The sequence below is a fragment of the Limulus polyphemus genome, unplaced genomic scaffold, assembly GCF_000517525.1.
Source record: "Limulus polyphemus unplaced genomic scaffold, Limulus_polyphemus-2.1.2 Scaffold191, whole genome shotgun sequence".
Lineage (NCBI taxonomy): Eukaryota > Metazoa > Arthropoda > Merostomata > Xiphosura > Limulidae > Limulus > Limulus polyphemus.
In genome coordinates, this window is record NW_013665801.1 from 355657 (window position 1) to 371381 (window position 15725).

The 15725-nt window shown below is 33.7% G+C and overlaps 1 protein-coding gene across 1 annotated transcript in view; it reads left to right on the forward strand.

The window, feature by feature from the left end:
• LOC106478224 (atrial natriuretic peptide receptor 1-like) overlaps nucleotides 1-15725 on the forward strand; it is a 155352-nt gene that overhangs the window by 119012 nt on the left and 20615 nt on the right. The window contains exons 13-15 of the mRNA XM_022381782.1: nucleotides 2184-2349; nucleotides 3166-3321; nucleotides 13680-13848. Of these exons, the coding sequence (XP_022237490.1) occupies nucleotides 2184-2349; nucleotides 3166-3321; nucleotides 13680-13848 (491 nt within the window). The remainder of the gene's footprint in view (nucleotides 1-2183; nucleotides 2350-3165; nucleotides 3322-13679; nucleotides 13849-15725) is intronic.

Here is a 15725-nt window from a genome sequence, read left to right on the forward strand (position 1 = left end):
CCTAATGTATTAGGTTTTCCTCATAGTTATTATAAGCACGTTCACACTAACAGTATGTTCGATTACTTCTCACTGTGATATAGATCCAGCTTATCTCTTTTTTTGTTTAACTTGTGTTCAGGGTTACTGATGAGGAGTGGAATTCTCCAAAACTAGTATAACCCAATAACACATATTGATCAAAGTGTAAATTGAACTGGACCCCTCTTGAAGACTTCGAAATTAAACAATTTTCGGAATACTAAGTTTATTTTTTAAAACACCACACTATATTCGTTGTATTGGGCAATGTTTTTAAAAATATTTTTATATGTCTATTTTTACATGCATGAAAGACTCAGAATACAAACTTTTAAAGCATTTCAGTCATGACTGGTACAGAAACTAAAGACAATTATGTATAATAATGTTGCACTACTATTTATTTAGTTCAGGCACCTTAAACAACTGTTAAAAACCTATTGCACATAATCACTAGTGGTTAATTGTTGTTTTTTCTCTTGAAATTTTAAATCAGTCAAATGTGTAGCATATTAAAGTTATGTATAAAATGAGAAAATCAGTTGTGATGCATTTTCCAGCATTTTAAACTGAAGGGTTTAATTTCATAGCCACAATAAATCAAACCTACAGGATCAATGGGATGATCTAGAAAATTTGCACAGTACTGTATATACATACCCTTAAAAACTTCAACAATTTCTATATGTTAATTGTTTTATTTGTAACAAATAAATAGCATTTAAAATATATTAAGAAATATGTCTGAAGGATAATCAACTAGAAGTAAAAGATGTGTAAATCGGATGTAAATGGCTGGCACAAAATAAGTAAACCTTTCTAACTCACACTGTTCACTTCAATTCATAATTATGTCATGTAACAATCAATAAAGAAGATAAGACTCTTTACGAAAAATGAGTGAATAATAAGATACATTTTCTTTTTTTTTTTTACATTTCTCACATAATACGTAATTTTAGCCTACCAGTTTGTTATTGAATTGAAGCTGTGTAGTTCCTATAGACGACCAGTTTGTTATTGAATTGAAGCTGTGTAGTTCCTATAGACGACCAGTTTGTTATTGAATTGAAGCTGTGTAGTTCCTATAGACGACCAGTTTGTTATTGAATTGAAGCTGTGTAGTTCCTATAGACGACCAGTTTGTTATTGAATTGAAGCTGTGTAGTTCCTATAGATTGCCAGTTTGTTATTGAATTTAAGCTGTGTAGTTCCTATAGATTGCCAGTTTGTTATTGAATTGAAGCTGTGTAGTTCCTATAGACAACCAGTTTGTTATTGAATTGAAGCTGTGTAGATCTTATAGATTGTCAGTTTGTTATTGAATTGAAGCTGTGTAGTTCCTATAGATTGCCAGTTTGTTATTGAATTGAAGCTGTGTAGTTCCTATAGACGACCAGTTTGTTATTGAATTGAAGCTGTGTAGTTCCTATAGACAACCAGTTTGTTATTGAATTGAAGTTGTGTAGTTTCTATATACGATCAGTTTGTTTTTGAATTGAAGCTGTGTAGTTCCAGCTTGTTAAAGTTCTCCTAAAGTTTTTGTTCCTCGGTGGGACAACGCTAAGTCTACGAACTTAGAACGCTAAAATCTGGGGTTCAATTCCCCGCGGTGGACAGAGCAAATAGCTCATTGTGGCTTTGCGCTAAAGCAAACCCAAAGGTTTTCACTACAGGCCAAAGTAAAAACTTTTTATATAAAATGTTTGTGGAAAATACGTTTTAAGATATTAATTTCAATCTTTCAATTTAACTCAAAAAAACTATCAATTATTTGAAATATAAAAGCTCAATAAAATCAGTATATTTTTAATTCACTATCCTTTTAATCTAAGCAGCAGGAACGCAATATAAGGATCATTCATAGTTTGGTCATTTGAAAGCTTACTTGAAATATATAGAGCCTGTAATATTATTATTATTATTAAATGGGAATTTCGTTCGCAAATGATTCTCAATGATAGATTTTTATAGACTTTATGATTATAATTTTAGTTAAATAATAGTAAAATACATTTTTCTGAAAATCACTTGACTTATTTGTTAATAAATCAAGTGATCAGCTTGAAAATAGAATTTAAGAAATATATAAGAACAACTCATCAGAAACCAATAGTGACTTAGAAAATCTATGACAAAACTCTGGTTTTTAAACCATGTAGGGAATGGCCTATCTTCATAACAGTGAGATCCGTTCCCATGGCAACTTGAAATCGTCTAACTGCGTTGTGGATAGTAGGTTTGTCTTAAAGATCACTGATATTGGGCTTCATGCTCTTAGAACATCGGACGTAAACGAAAACGAAGAATCGTACGCCTACTGGAGAAGTAAGTCGTGTTTAGTGTTCCAAGACATTTTTTCCCCCTAATTTAAAGCTAGAAATCGATTTAGAAAGAAAAAAAAAATTGGACGATGTCATATTGAAGTTTATCCCGTTCTTAGCTTTATCTAATCATTTTCAAAATTAATTTCCGGGGTTTTCAAGTCAAGAATGTTCAATAATATAACATGAAAGAAAATCTGAAAATATTTTTTGAGCAAAGTATTTAAAATCTTATTCTCAATCTGAATATTTATGTATAAAGAAATTACGTTCTTTTTGGAAATGAACTTACGTAATGAGGTCATAATCACGTTTATACGATAAAAGTTTATACTGAAATTTTAAATTGATTCACTATTTATCATTAATAATTATTGAAAATATTTTTGATAAGAACGTATACTGGAATTCTTAAGAACAACCACCTATTGTTGGAAACGCATTTGAAAAGTGCGCCACAAATTGGTTCCCATGTCTCTCATCGTTTCCGTATTAATACTTAATAATGACTTGGTGTAAGCTAATTCAATTATTCAATTGTATTAGAGAATTCAATCTAGTATATGCGTTTATGAATGAATATTTTTTTCTGAATTTTTAAAGAGTTTAATTCTATTGAATTCTAATTAATTTAAGCTTTAATATTTTCTAAAATACTTTTTTATTGTTATTCTTAAAAATTGTTTATTTTTGAAATGCCATCATTAAACGTTTATAGGAATATTTATATCTTTTTACTATAAAAACACCAATTACCGAAGTAAACATCGCTATTTAAAATTATATATATATGTCATATATTTTTTTATTATCTATTCAGAAAAGCTATGGACAGCGCCAGAGATACTGAGAATGTCTAATCCAACACCAGAGGGCACGCAAAAAGGGGATGTATATTCATTTGCAATAATCGCCCATGAGGTTGTTGTACGTCAAGGCCCTTTTTATTTAGGCGAAATGGATCTGAGTCCAAAAGGTTAAGTTGTAATATCTCTTCATTATGAACTAATGCCTTTTTAAAAAGGCTAAAAAGTTCAATGTGCTGTGTTGTGTACTGCCCTAAAGTACTCAATTTGTATTAAATAATTTAGTTGGACTATCACCACTTTTTTATAGTTGTTTTAATATACAAGCTTTCGGTTCAATTACCTAAGCCTTCTACAGATACGAGACATTTAGTAAACAACAGTACCTAACGGAACAATTCGAATCACAAGTTGCCTAGCAACAACGAAAAATAAGAACGTGCTCTAATTTTCTTTTGAACAATAACCATGAAGCCTAATAAACTAAAATAGTATAATGTTGCATATTATTAGCATTATGTTAACATACCACACTAATAATATGGCTTGCCATGTTTCTTGATCTTGTAACATTACTTTTTAAGGCTATAATATTTACACCTTATACAACAGCCTTTAAGTTTTAGCTCTAGGTCTTTTCTTAAACACATTCCCATAAAATTTTCCGAACACATTTCACACAGCATGATTATTAAAAACATACTTATTATGACAAGATTTAATTTACTTCAGTTGAAACCTTAATTTCCTTCAACAATGGATTTCTTTTAATACTGGACGTATCATTTTTAAACTAGTTATTTATGTTCAGTCTTTCTGAATTTTGTTATTAAATATCGATTCTCTCGAACTGTCAACTTTATTTTTAACTTGAAAGTTATAAAATCTGCACTTTCGAACATCTCATACATCTTCATATATAGAGGAACCTTTCTATGTATTTGTCGGTAACCCTGACGACAGCTGCTGCATACCTGAGTTACAAAATCTCCGTCTTGCGCTTCAGCTGCTTTCAAAGATATCTGAATAGCTTTTACAAAAGCATTATCTTTGTTTTCTCATTCCTATCTGCTTCGCTCGTAAAATATTCGTCTCCTGTTATTTTACCGCCCTCTATACAACGGTAAAAATCATTCTGAGTCTTTGCTAAGAAGTTCTCGAGTTCAAAATTGGTTTAATGCGCTACCTTTAGTTTATTTCTTAGACAAAAGAAACGAATCCAAATTTACAAACTTTGCATTAATTTACTGCTATTTTACACTCACAGATCTTTTTTTGAAATACTTCCTAACAGGTAATGTTTATTTTATAACAGAGGGAACAGTGAAACACTTTTAGTTTATAGCATAAGGAACAGTGGAACACTGAAATGTTTATTTTATAACAGAGGGAACATTGGAACTCTGAATGTCTATTTTATAACAGAGGGGAAAGTGGAACAGTTTTATTTTATAGCATAGGGAACAGTGGAACACTGAAATGTCTATTTTATAACAGAGGGAACAGTGGAACACTGAATGTCTATTTTATAACAGAGGGGAAAGTGGAACACTTTTAGTTTATAGTATAGGGAACAGTGTTTATTTTGCAACATTGGTAACAACCATGGTATTGTTATGTTAATATTCTGGGTGTGAGCAAAATATGATAAAAAAGCATATACTAAATATTAAGTAGAAATCTGTCATACAGGGAAGGCCATGATATAATTATAATAAAACTTGTCCCAGAATTCCGTAGGTCAGATAATTTTGCATTAATCGTTACAAAAGATGGCTGAATAATTTTATATATCTGGTGCTTCTAGTTTGTAAATGATAATAATAATAATACATATACGTGCACGCATTCATCACAATGAAAAACGAGATGCAATAATCAGTTTCTCTGTAGTTTCTCAAAATGGTACTGTAAACTCGAGTCTGTTACTTGTAAATAACACTTAAACTGTTTTATATATTTCAAATATGGTAATGTAAATTGATAAACAGTAGATATTCGAAAATAAAAATGAGTGTAGTATAACCAGTATAAATAGAAATTTTTTGTTTTATTGTATCACAGACCTAAACGATCATACATTGAGAAACTGTATGGCAGCAAGAGAACAAGGTGTAATGCTCTGTGCTAAGCAAAGGGCTCACGTGAAAAGTATTCGCTTATATGCGAAAATATTTTGTACTATTAATACATGTACCATCTGTTTGTCATTATTAGTTGTTTGTGATTTCTTTATACATGTTTATCACTCCTGTTTTGATAATTATGTCCATTACTGTATATATATAAAAATGGGTGTGTAACTTTCTCTCGCGTTTAAACAAAAATTTGTGTCCACGATCATTTAGAGCTCGGAATACTGTTCCAAGTGTACCGTATTAACCCCCACAGTTCAGCCGAATTGTTTGGCCACCTTTTGACCTTCTCGGTTTTTACATAACCCCGTATAGCCTCAAAAATGTATATATTGGGACTTTGTACGGGCCAAGCCATAGCTATGAACGTTCTATCAAGATATCGTTTCACCACATTTGGAATCATTGCTATACTGGAAGATGAACTTCGCCCAATATGTCGTTTTGCTGAGGAAATGATGTAGCGGATCATAATTGTCATGTACTTGTCAGAAGTCAGAGTGGCATTAACTTTGTGTAGATCACTTAACATCTTGGTTGAGATATAATATCTTAACATCTTGGTTGAGATGCAGTACTGATCTATCACCATGCATATTTGTGGTTTGCACAAAAGCTTCACAAGACCAGTGAATTATGTATATATATTCCTATTAACCATAATATTTCTATGAAATTCAGAATTCAACGCTATGTTAATGGCAACCCTCTAGTAATTTTTGTACACAAAAAGTTATTAATCTAAAACAAACGTGCTGATCAATACGGATAGCAATGCTTTCACTTTATCAAATAACCAATTTCAAATTGAACAAAGTGCGAATTAGTGGAATAAAACATTTATGATTGAACAGGTTTAACAGTTTTAATTATAATGCAATGTGCAGATTAAAGATATCATTAGCTTCCGTGATTAAGAGGTTTTGGACGATTATTAAAAACTTGGAGTAAGGCTGAATTTACAACAACTGTTTTTTTTATAGTCCCGCCTTCTTACTTCTTTGCCAAAAATTATTTGTTTGTATATTTCAGTGCTTTCGCGCAAAGCTTCACAAAGGGATATTTGCAAATATAGTTGTCCTTAATTTTGAACTGGTACACTAGAGCAGTGGTCCCCAATTATTTTCATCACTGAGCAACTTCAAATGTTGACTATAGAGTCAAGGCCAAGACTGAGCTTTTCGGTGAATGCATCGTTTTTCCATATACAGTTTAATTTACTTTTGCAATATCTGATCATAGTATGGGCAACCAATCAGTTTTTAGAGGGCCTGATGTGGTCTGTGGGCCGCCTGTTAGGAAACATTGGATCAGAGGAATAGCAGCTAGTCAACAGCACCCACTGCTCACTCTTATTAGATTGCTTTTGTCTCACTTAATAGTGGGATTTGACCTTTATAGTGCAGGAACTTTGAAATCACAGTATTGTGCAAAACATTTTGAATGAGGAGTAATATTCGTTATTTTATTTTTCAGTTTATAATAAAGGTATACATGAAAATATTCAGTAGTCTATAACAGTGAACATTTGTTGCTCATTTTCATATTACGATTTAGTTGTTGTTAAGCCCAAAGTTACACAATAGGCTAGCTGTGGTGTGCCCACCACGGATTACGAAACCAGATTTTAGCGTCGTAAGTCTGCAGACTTACCACTGAAACATTGGGGGTGGGGGGATTTATATTACGATATCTTAACGTTGGAGCCAATGAGCCCCAGAAATACGGCGGATGCAGTGTGATTGAAATACTTATACATTCTTCTTTTGAGAAAACCATTAGAGACGGAATACAGAATGTAGTGTTTAAAAATGCAATAAGCCAATGCTATTGTATTTTGACAGAAAAGTGATTTATGTCACACTAAATTTTGCACTGTAAGTATTTTTCGAAAATGTTATGTGTTTTGAATTTCGCGCAGAGCTACACGAGGGCTATCTGCGCTAGCCGTCCATAAATTAGAAGTGTAAGACTAGAGGGAAGGCAGCTAGTCATCACTACCCACTGCCAACTCTTTGGCTATTATTTTACCAAAGAATAGTGGGATTGACCGTCACATTATAACGCCCCCACGGCTGAAAGGACGAGCATGCCTGTTTTCGAAAGTAACGTGAAATTTAATTCGGTGATGACCCTTAGGTACTTTTTAAACCAATAATAATAAAACAGAAAACAAACATACTGTATAATGATGTGTGTATCTTCAGGCACAGCATCTTCAGGTTGTGTTAAGAATACGTTATGTTCTTGTTCATTCCGTCTTTCGCTGAAACACATAAGCCAAAGGAGGTTCTGAATAAAAATGTATTCGGGGTATAAATAATCTAATATATTATACATAATTTACCTTTAAGATGTTCTATAAATGTATTGTCGTATAAATTCTGTAGAAATCTTTAAAATGTAGATGTTAGGCACCATCATGTCACTTTTAAGTCATGCCTTTACTATGATTTTTCTATGTCATGCTCGTGTTTCCCTAACAATCTAATTTTCGTTATATGTATATATATATATATATATATGTGCATATTTACAATCATTGGTTGGAATAACAAGTTTCTAAGAAGGGTGCAAATGGCCGTGCTGCATAATGAGTCTGGACTGAGTCTGAGTCAGGTCGCGATTGAATTTAATTTTTGACGCATTCTCGACAGAAACTTTTACTGGCTTCATATAACTGTTTACTATTTGTTCACTAAGTTTTATGCCTGAAAATGATTGAAACAGATTATATGGCCGATTCTGAACTCACCAAGAGACCACCTATAGCAGAAAATGGGGATTTTTTTACACGATAACAGACAGGCTCTTAGCAAACTAAATGAGGTCATTTCGCCAAATAGCCCAAGAAGCGGGAAAAACTAAATAAATGTATTCTGGCTTCCCATGCAATATAGCTTGTATTATTACAAGACACACGTATCCCAGATGTTCACAAAAGATTGACTTCCGGAGTTTTGTGAATGATTCTACACGCAGAAGGAATTAAGTGAATACTCCGTATAGAAAGTATTTTAGGTAAATTAGTGAACACTTTACGCCAATGATGAAATGAATCGCCACACTTGTTGAACAAATCCCAAGAAAACCCACAGTTGGCTACGGAAACCCGAAACCAGAGAACAAAAAGGGTGACTTTTTGGTGTCTCCTGACTATATGCCATTTTGTTAACTCCTTTGTCATCGATTAGACATTGACTGGAGAAGACTGCCTTGCCCTTTAGAGGAATATGTTTGTCTATCGATCGCGGATTTGGAAAACAAACCAGAGGATATATTGTTTTAGCAGGATAATACATTCTCCAGATAGGCATTGGATGATAGGCAATACTTGGATATTGCTTTTCCTGACAGATGGATAAGGGACTAGTAGCATGATTTGTGCACCATTTCCTTATCTTAGAAGTTTTTTTTGTTTTGTTTTTGAGACACACTAAACATTTGGTGTTTGTTACGTGTCCATATAACCTTGAATACTTGAAGTACAGGATTATGCCATCCTGCCCAAATGCTACAAAACGTGAGGCTCAACCTTAGCGTTTGTTTATTTGTTCACAATTAACTGGCTTGCACGCCAAAGAACCCTATAGTACAGGCATAGACGTCCATAATTTTGGACTGTGGACTTTTAATGCGAAAACAACCAGTTGGCAGCGTCCACTGCCCCAAGCGGCTACTCTTAACCAAATAGTAAGATTAACTGTCTTTTTTAAGACATTTACAGCTGAAAGTGCCAAAAGTGTTTGGAAGCACCACGTCTCAAACCCGGGAACCTGGAATCACCAATCCAATATGTTTACCACTACACCATTCTCAGGCTCAACCTGAACAAAAAAATTACACTATGTCATGACATCAAAGGCACAGATTTTGAACATATGTAAAGGCAGGAGTTAGAAACACCAAGGTGGTGATCTACTTCTACTTCTATTACTTTTGTTTGTTTTGAATTTCGCACAAAGCTACTCGAGGACTAACTGCGCTAGCCGTCCCTAATTTAGTAGTAATAGACTAGAGGAAAGAAAGCTAGTCAACATCACCCACCGCCAACTCTTGAGCGAGCTACTCTTTTACCAATAAAGAGAGGGTGTTACTTTTGAAGTATAACCCATCCACTCCCATGCAGCTCGTCGACAAAATGATTAAGAGTACCACATATGGATAAGATTATTCATGCTTATAAATTTAATACGATATTTGTACTTGCATAAAGTCCACCTAAGCACAAATTTGTAAATTTGGGGCAACATTTGTAAGTTTAGCTTAAACTTAAACATTTTAAAACATCCTCACGTAAAATATTACTTGATAATTTTAAACTTTTATTTCTGCACTTGGTGGTAATTGTTAGTTTGGTATTGACACATTTTTTTTAAGTCTTTCTCTCTCAAAATTAGTAGTTTTTTTAACTTAAAAACTCATTTTATTGTTTAATGAGTAATTGGATGCAATAAAAATTTGCTCTCTTCCTACGAAAAATCTTAAATGCTTTAGTGCAAAATGGAAAGTCACACAATCAGAGGGTAACATTCATTATAACACTACGGTTATTTGGTTTGACAGGTTAAGCTGTTAAAAGTAAAAAAAAAATAATTCTTTCTTTTATTGCTTTTGAAATGTAATATCAGCTCGTCATGCAATTCAACAAGATAATGACTAAGTTTGTTTTTGAATTTCGCGCAAAGCTACACGAGGACTATCTGCGCTAGCGGTCTCTAATTTAGTAGTGTAAGACTTGAAATATGGGCCTTTCTTCTTCAGGGGCAAACTGAAGTAAGATCCACCTTTTGAAAGCACTCGGGTTATAAGGTTTGTATTCATTTCTGTCAAGACTTCTTGAACCTATGTGTTTTCTAACATCATGCATGTAATTATTGATACTCTTTATAGATGGCGCCCCCACCAGTTTAGAGAAATGTCAGAAAATGAAATAAACGGGTGTTTGTATTTGTTGTTAACCAATCCTACGAAACAAGAAAAACCTTTTCCTTGAGTTGATATCTTAATTTGATATGGTGAACAATTTCTACGTATTTCTGAGAAAATAATCAAATACTTAGAATTAAGAACAATTATAAAAATATGAGCAAAAATGAGGACTATTTAGGTAGCACTTAAAAGAAATTCACATGGTTACCTCTGTTCTATTACTGGATTGCGTATAATATTTTAATGTGTAGTCTCAATGAGAAATATTTCCAATTTTCGAATATCATAACGCACTTTGAGTAAATAGAGCAAATGTTATTACGTTTATAAAACAAATACAACAACAAGAATAAAGCATACATAGTCACATCAATACATTCACTCGTATCTGTCTGCCCTTGGTCAGTAGTCGCCTTTTTGTAAAGGTAGTCACTTCTTTCGGTTCGACATAAGTGTGAAACCAATAGTGCGAGTGCGCTTTGTGAACCAGGTAGTCACTTCTTTCGGTTCTACATAAGTGTGAAAGCAATAGTGCGAGTGCGCTTTGTGAACCAGGTAGTCACTTCTTTCGGTTCGACATAAGTGTGAAACCAATAGTGCGAGTGCGCTTTGTGAACCAGGTAGTCACTTCTTTCGGTTCTACATAAGTGTGAAATCAATAGTGCGAGTGCGCTTTGTGAACCAGGTAGTCACTTCTTTCGGTTCGACATAAGTGTGAAACCAATAGTGCGAGTGCGCTTTGTGAACCAAGTGAAGTGAAAATACTTTTTGCGAAATGCAGTGTTGAGAGCAAAAATAACATCCCTGACGCCCCCTCCCCAGTGGCACAACGGTATGTCTGTGGACTTACACCGCTAGAAACCGGGGTTCGATACCCGTGGTGGGCAGAGCACAGATAGCTTTGTGCTTAACTACAAACAAACAACCCTGACAACTCAGCACCGATGAAGTATTCCCTAAACAAACTTTTAAAATGTTACAACTTGTTCACAAGCTGTATTTTGTTTGGGATCAATTACTCCTGGTTTTATCAAGTGATTATTGTCCACTCGGAGTATCAAACAGTTCCCATTAAATAGATCTTAACTATGCAGCTTGAGTGTTTAAATATACCGTGACTATGCAACTTGACTTTTTAAATAAATCATAACTAATTAACCTGACTTTTTATATATACCCTAGGGCCCAGGCTATATATACAGCCTGACTGTATGAGGTAAGATATAGCTCAGTCAGACTTAGTTGGGAATTTTTGGTTGAACAAGTAGCAGGCCAGCTATAAGGTCGACGTAAATTACAGCTAAGCAGAAATATGAAACTCTTTTACCAACGAATAGTGGGATTGAACGTCACATTATATGCCCTCACGGCTGAAAGAGCGAACATATTTGGTGTGACGGGGATTCGAACCTGCGACCCTCAGATTGCGAGTTGAGCCCCCTAACCACCTGGCCGTGCCGGGCCCGTGAAATTAGTCTACTTGTGTTGATGTAATTTGATTATACAATTGCACCGAAACTTGCTAGTTATTTCTTCTTTATGAACTGTACTAGTTAAAATCTTAGCATACTACTTACTAAGACTTTCTTTTGAACAACGTTGCTCTGATTTAAAAAAAAGACTTTGAAACAAGATTTTCATATCTCCTTTTCTATTATACGTTAGTTTATTTTAAGTTTTATAAAGTTCACCATCTATAAGAATCTATGGACATACCATGCTTTTATTTAACAATATTCGTTAATAATTTTCTTAACAATATAAGTTATATATGAAAGCTTCGTATCAGCATCATTATCGGTACTAGTTACACAAAATCCGTGTAATTTTAACGTGAGAAATGGCAATTATAAATCATTAATACAGGTTAAAATATGATGATAACTTGATGATTGAAAATAGCTAAAAACAGCTCTTAATGCTTGAACGTTTAGTTCATTTTTTGATTCTAATATTTTTTACTTATAATGATATTGTCAAGTACAGTCTCTGTAACGCATCAAAATAGAATAGTAACAAGAAACCAATGCGCCTACTGAAGTAGCTGAGAATTTACGTCTTGTGTTTTTGTCGTCTGTGAACTTTGCTTTGAAATATATTTTGGACACAAGATCTGCATCTGAAAAAAAAAATCAAAGTTTGCAATAAACTTCGATATTTTTCTGTTTATCGTGGTAATATAATACTCAGGGTGATGCTACTATATTCCCAGTCCTCTGATAGCATTACAAGTATAACTGAACGTCCCATTATTGGCTTTCTGCTGTTAACGACTGCAATATGAGACGTATAAAATGTTGTTATTTTCCTTATTTTCTTTTGCTGTTGAAAGCATTATTAGAAGAAAGACAACGAATAAAAGGATGTTTTTGCTATTTTGTACGAATATGAAAGTTCATGCCATTATACAGGCTCAACTAACCATAAGCTATTTAAACACGTTGTTACCTATTCAACAAGATTAAGTTTCAATGCATTGGTACTTAGTTAGGAAATAGCAAAATAGAAGTGTAATCCAGTGGTTTTAACCATAATTTATGGCACACTATAGAAATAGAAATAACAACGGACAGACATGCCAACTTCAAATAATCTTTGTAAGGGTTAATATACAATAAAAACAGTCACAAATATTAGCACTCGTGAATCTTTTTGTCAAGTATTGAGATTATAATCAGAATTACCCATCATTAGGCTTCAGTCATCCTGAAAAGTTTATTGGCCAACATTCGAATAGTTTTAATGAACATAGATTTCTCCACTAAGCTTCTTTGTTCAGGGGTAGAATGTACGTGTTTAAATTTGAATAGTTTTAATGAACATAGATTTCTCCACGAAGCTTCTGTGTTCAGGGGTAGATACAAACTAATTTAAAGAATAAGAAAATTTAAACACGTACGTTCTACCCCTAAACACAGAAGCTTAGTGGAGAAATCTATGTTCATTAAAACTATTCAAATTTAAACACGTACTTTCTACCCCTAAACACAGAAGCTTAGTGGAGAAATCTATGCCAATTAAAACTATTCAAATTTAAACACGTACATTCTATCCCTGAATACAGAAGCTTAGTGGAGAAATCTATGTTCATTAAAACTATTCAAATTTAAACACGTACGTCCAACAAATTAAAATTGCAAAAGTATATTTGTTAATTGTTTCATGCGAATGCAACAAATTAGACAATATATAAACTCGATTCGTTGTTTCTTGTAAATGCTAGTTTTCTATTTTAATGCATTCTACAAACCGTTTTACATTTTTAAACTTCTTTAAATATTAATTATTTTATGATTATTTTTATGATTTCTTCAAAGAAAAAATAAAATACAGATTTTCGATCAAGTGTGAATATTATTGGTGTTTTGGTTGCTACGTTAATTGTATTGTTGTGAAAACGTTTTGCTGAAGTTATTCAGGAAAACACAGATTTGACTTAATGAAACTTTTGTCATCTTCAGAAATTATCTCACGTGTCAAGGAAACTAAGAAGCCACCGTTTCGGCCATTTCTTGATGAAGATACTTATGATGAAGAAGTGTTACAGATGATTAATAAATGTTGGGCTGAAGATCCAATGGAACGACCAGATTTTCATCTTTTGAAATCTGTGGTCCGTCGACTTAGCAAGTATGTGTTGGTAAACAGATCGATTTTATCCAAACCTCCGTATTTTAGTTTTACAAGTATAAATTACTACATAACAATTGTATCAACTCATAGCTCAATCCATTAACTTTCTGTTTTATATTAAGCATTAAGTTGTTAAAGATAACTAAAGTTAAAGGTTTTGTCATCGAGGGTTTAGGAGTAAATATTATTTCATGATGTGAATCAATAAAAAAAAAAGCTTGTTATTTGTTTTGTAAACAAAAATCATTGCACTGATACATGCCGCATTAGCAGTTTTTCTGATAAAGAATGCTATTTTGAAACCCTCCGGTGGAACAGCAGTAACTTTGAAGGCTTATAACGCTACAAACAGGGTTTTGATACCCGTGGTGGGAACAGCACAGAGAGCTTTGTGTTTAACTACAGACAAAACAAACAATTATTTTTGAAAATAAATTGGATCACAGAGAATCGCATGGAAGCCATTCTCCTGACTGGAAATGCTTACAACTATGTATTTTACTCTCACGTATTCAACGTTCGAAAATTAACTTGATAAATACTTAAGTGTTAGTAACATGTTTTGAGGACCTTTGGTTGGTTGGTTGTTTTGAATTTCACGCAAAGCTACATGAGGGCTATCTGTGCTAGCCGTCCCTAATTTAGCAGTGTAAGACTAGAGGGCAGGCAGCTAGTCATCACCACCCACCGCCAACTCTTGGGCTACTCTTTTACCAACGAATAATGGGATTGACCGTCACATTATAACGCCCCCCCCCCCGGCTGAAAGGGCGAGCATGTTTGGTGAGACGGAGATTCGAACCCACGACCCTCAGATTGCGAGTCAAGTGTCCTAACCACCTGGCCATACCGGGTCTTATCTATTTGTCACCAATATCCAATTAAAATATTTTTTTTTGTTATGGAATTTTCGGATATCGCTTCATAAAAGATTTATGCACATAGGCGTCACTAATTTTGAACTCATAGACTAAGAAGAAAGGCAGACGGTCAACAGTAACCACCGCCAACTCTTGGAATACTTTTTGCTGATTAAACAGTGGGATATGCCAGACTTTCATAGCGTATTCACGCTCACAAAACGTGGAGAGGGTTTTTGTTGGAACGGGATGCCGACGATAAATCCTTAGATTCAGAATCCTGCAAGCTAACCACTAACCCAGCACTATTAGTATTTTTACTGTCTAGAATTGAGATAATCAACCATTAAAATATCATTAACACGAAAGGTCATATAACTATATTTAAATAATAAAGATTAAAAGGTACTGTCAAAAATTGAAAAAAAAAACATGTGGGAACTGAAACATTATGAATTTGGACGAGGTTTATAAGATGTTAATTAATCCAAATGTTTTTTCGTCCAAGAAAGCGGGGGTGCCCCCCAGTGGCACAGCGGCATGTCTGCGGACTTACAACGCTAGAAACCGGGTTTCGATACCCGTGGTGGGCAGAGCAGAGATAGCCCTTTGTGTAGCTTTGTGCTTAACTACAAAGAAACAAAGAAAGCGGGAAGAAAATTTTTTATATAGGGAAAATTTTCTCTCAATAGTATAATAAAATAAAGCAAACAAAAGCAGAACCAATAATACAAAATATATCATTTTCACTTTCATAAAAACTGCTACATTTTCTATCAAATTTTTCGAGATTATTTTATTACTCTTTATTCAAGATAATGTACACATATTCGTTAATATTTTATATCTGAGGGACTTGTACTTGTAACATTTATAAATGCTCGTCTTGCTGTCACGAGTAAGGAAGTTTCATGTTTTTCTACTTTACCGGTTCATATTGTTTTAGGTTATGAAATATACACCTGGAAAAAAGTTAAGCCCCCCCGTGTTTTTTTCAAGTGATTCAGATTCGAC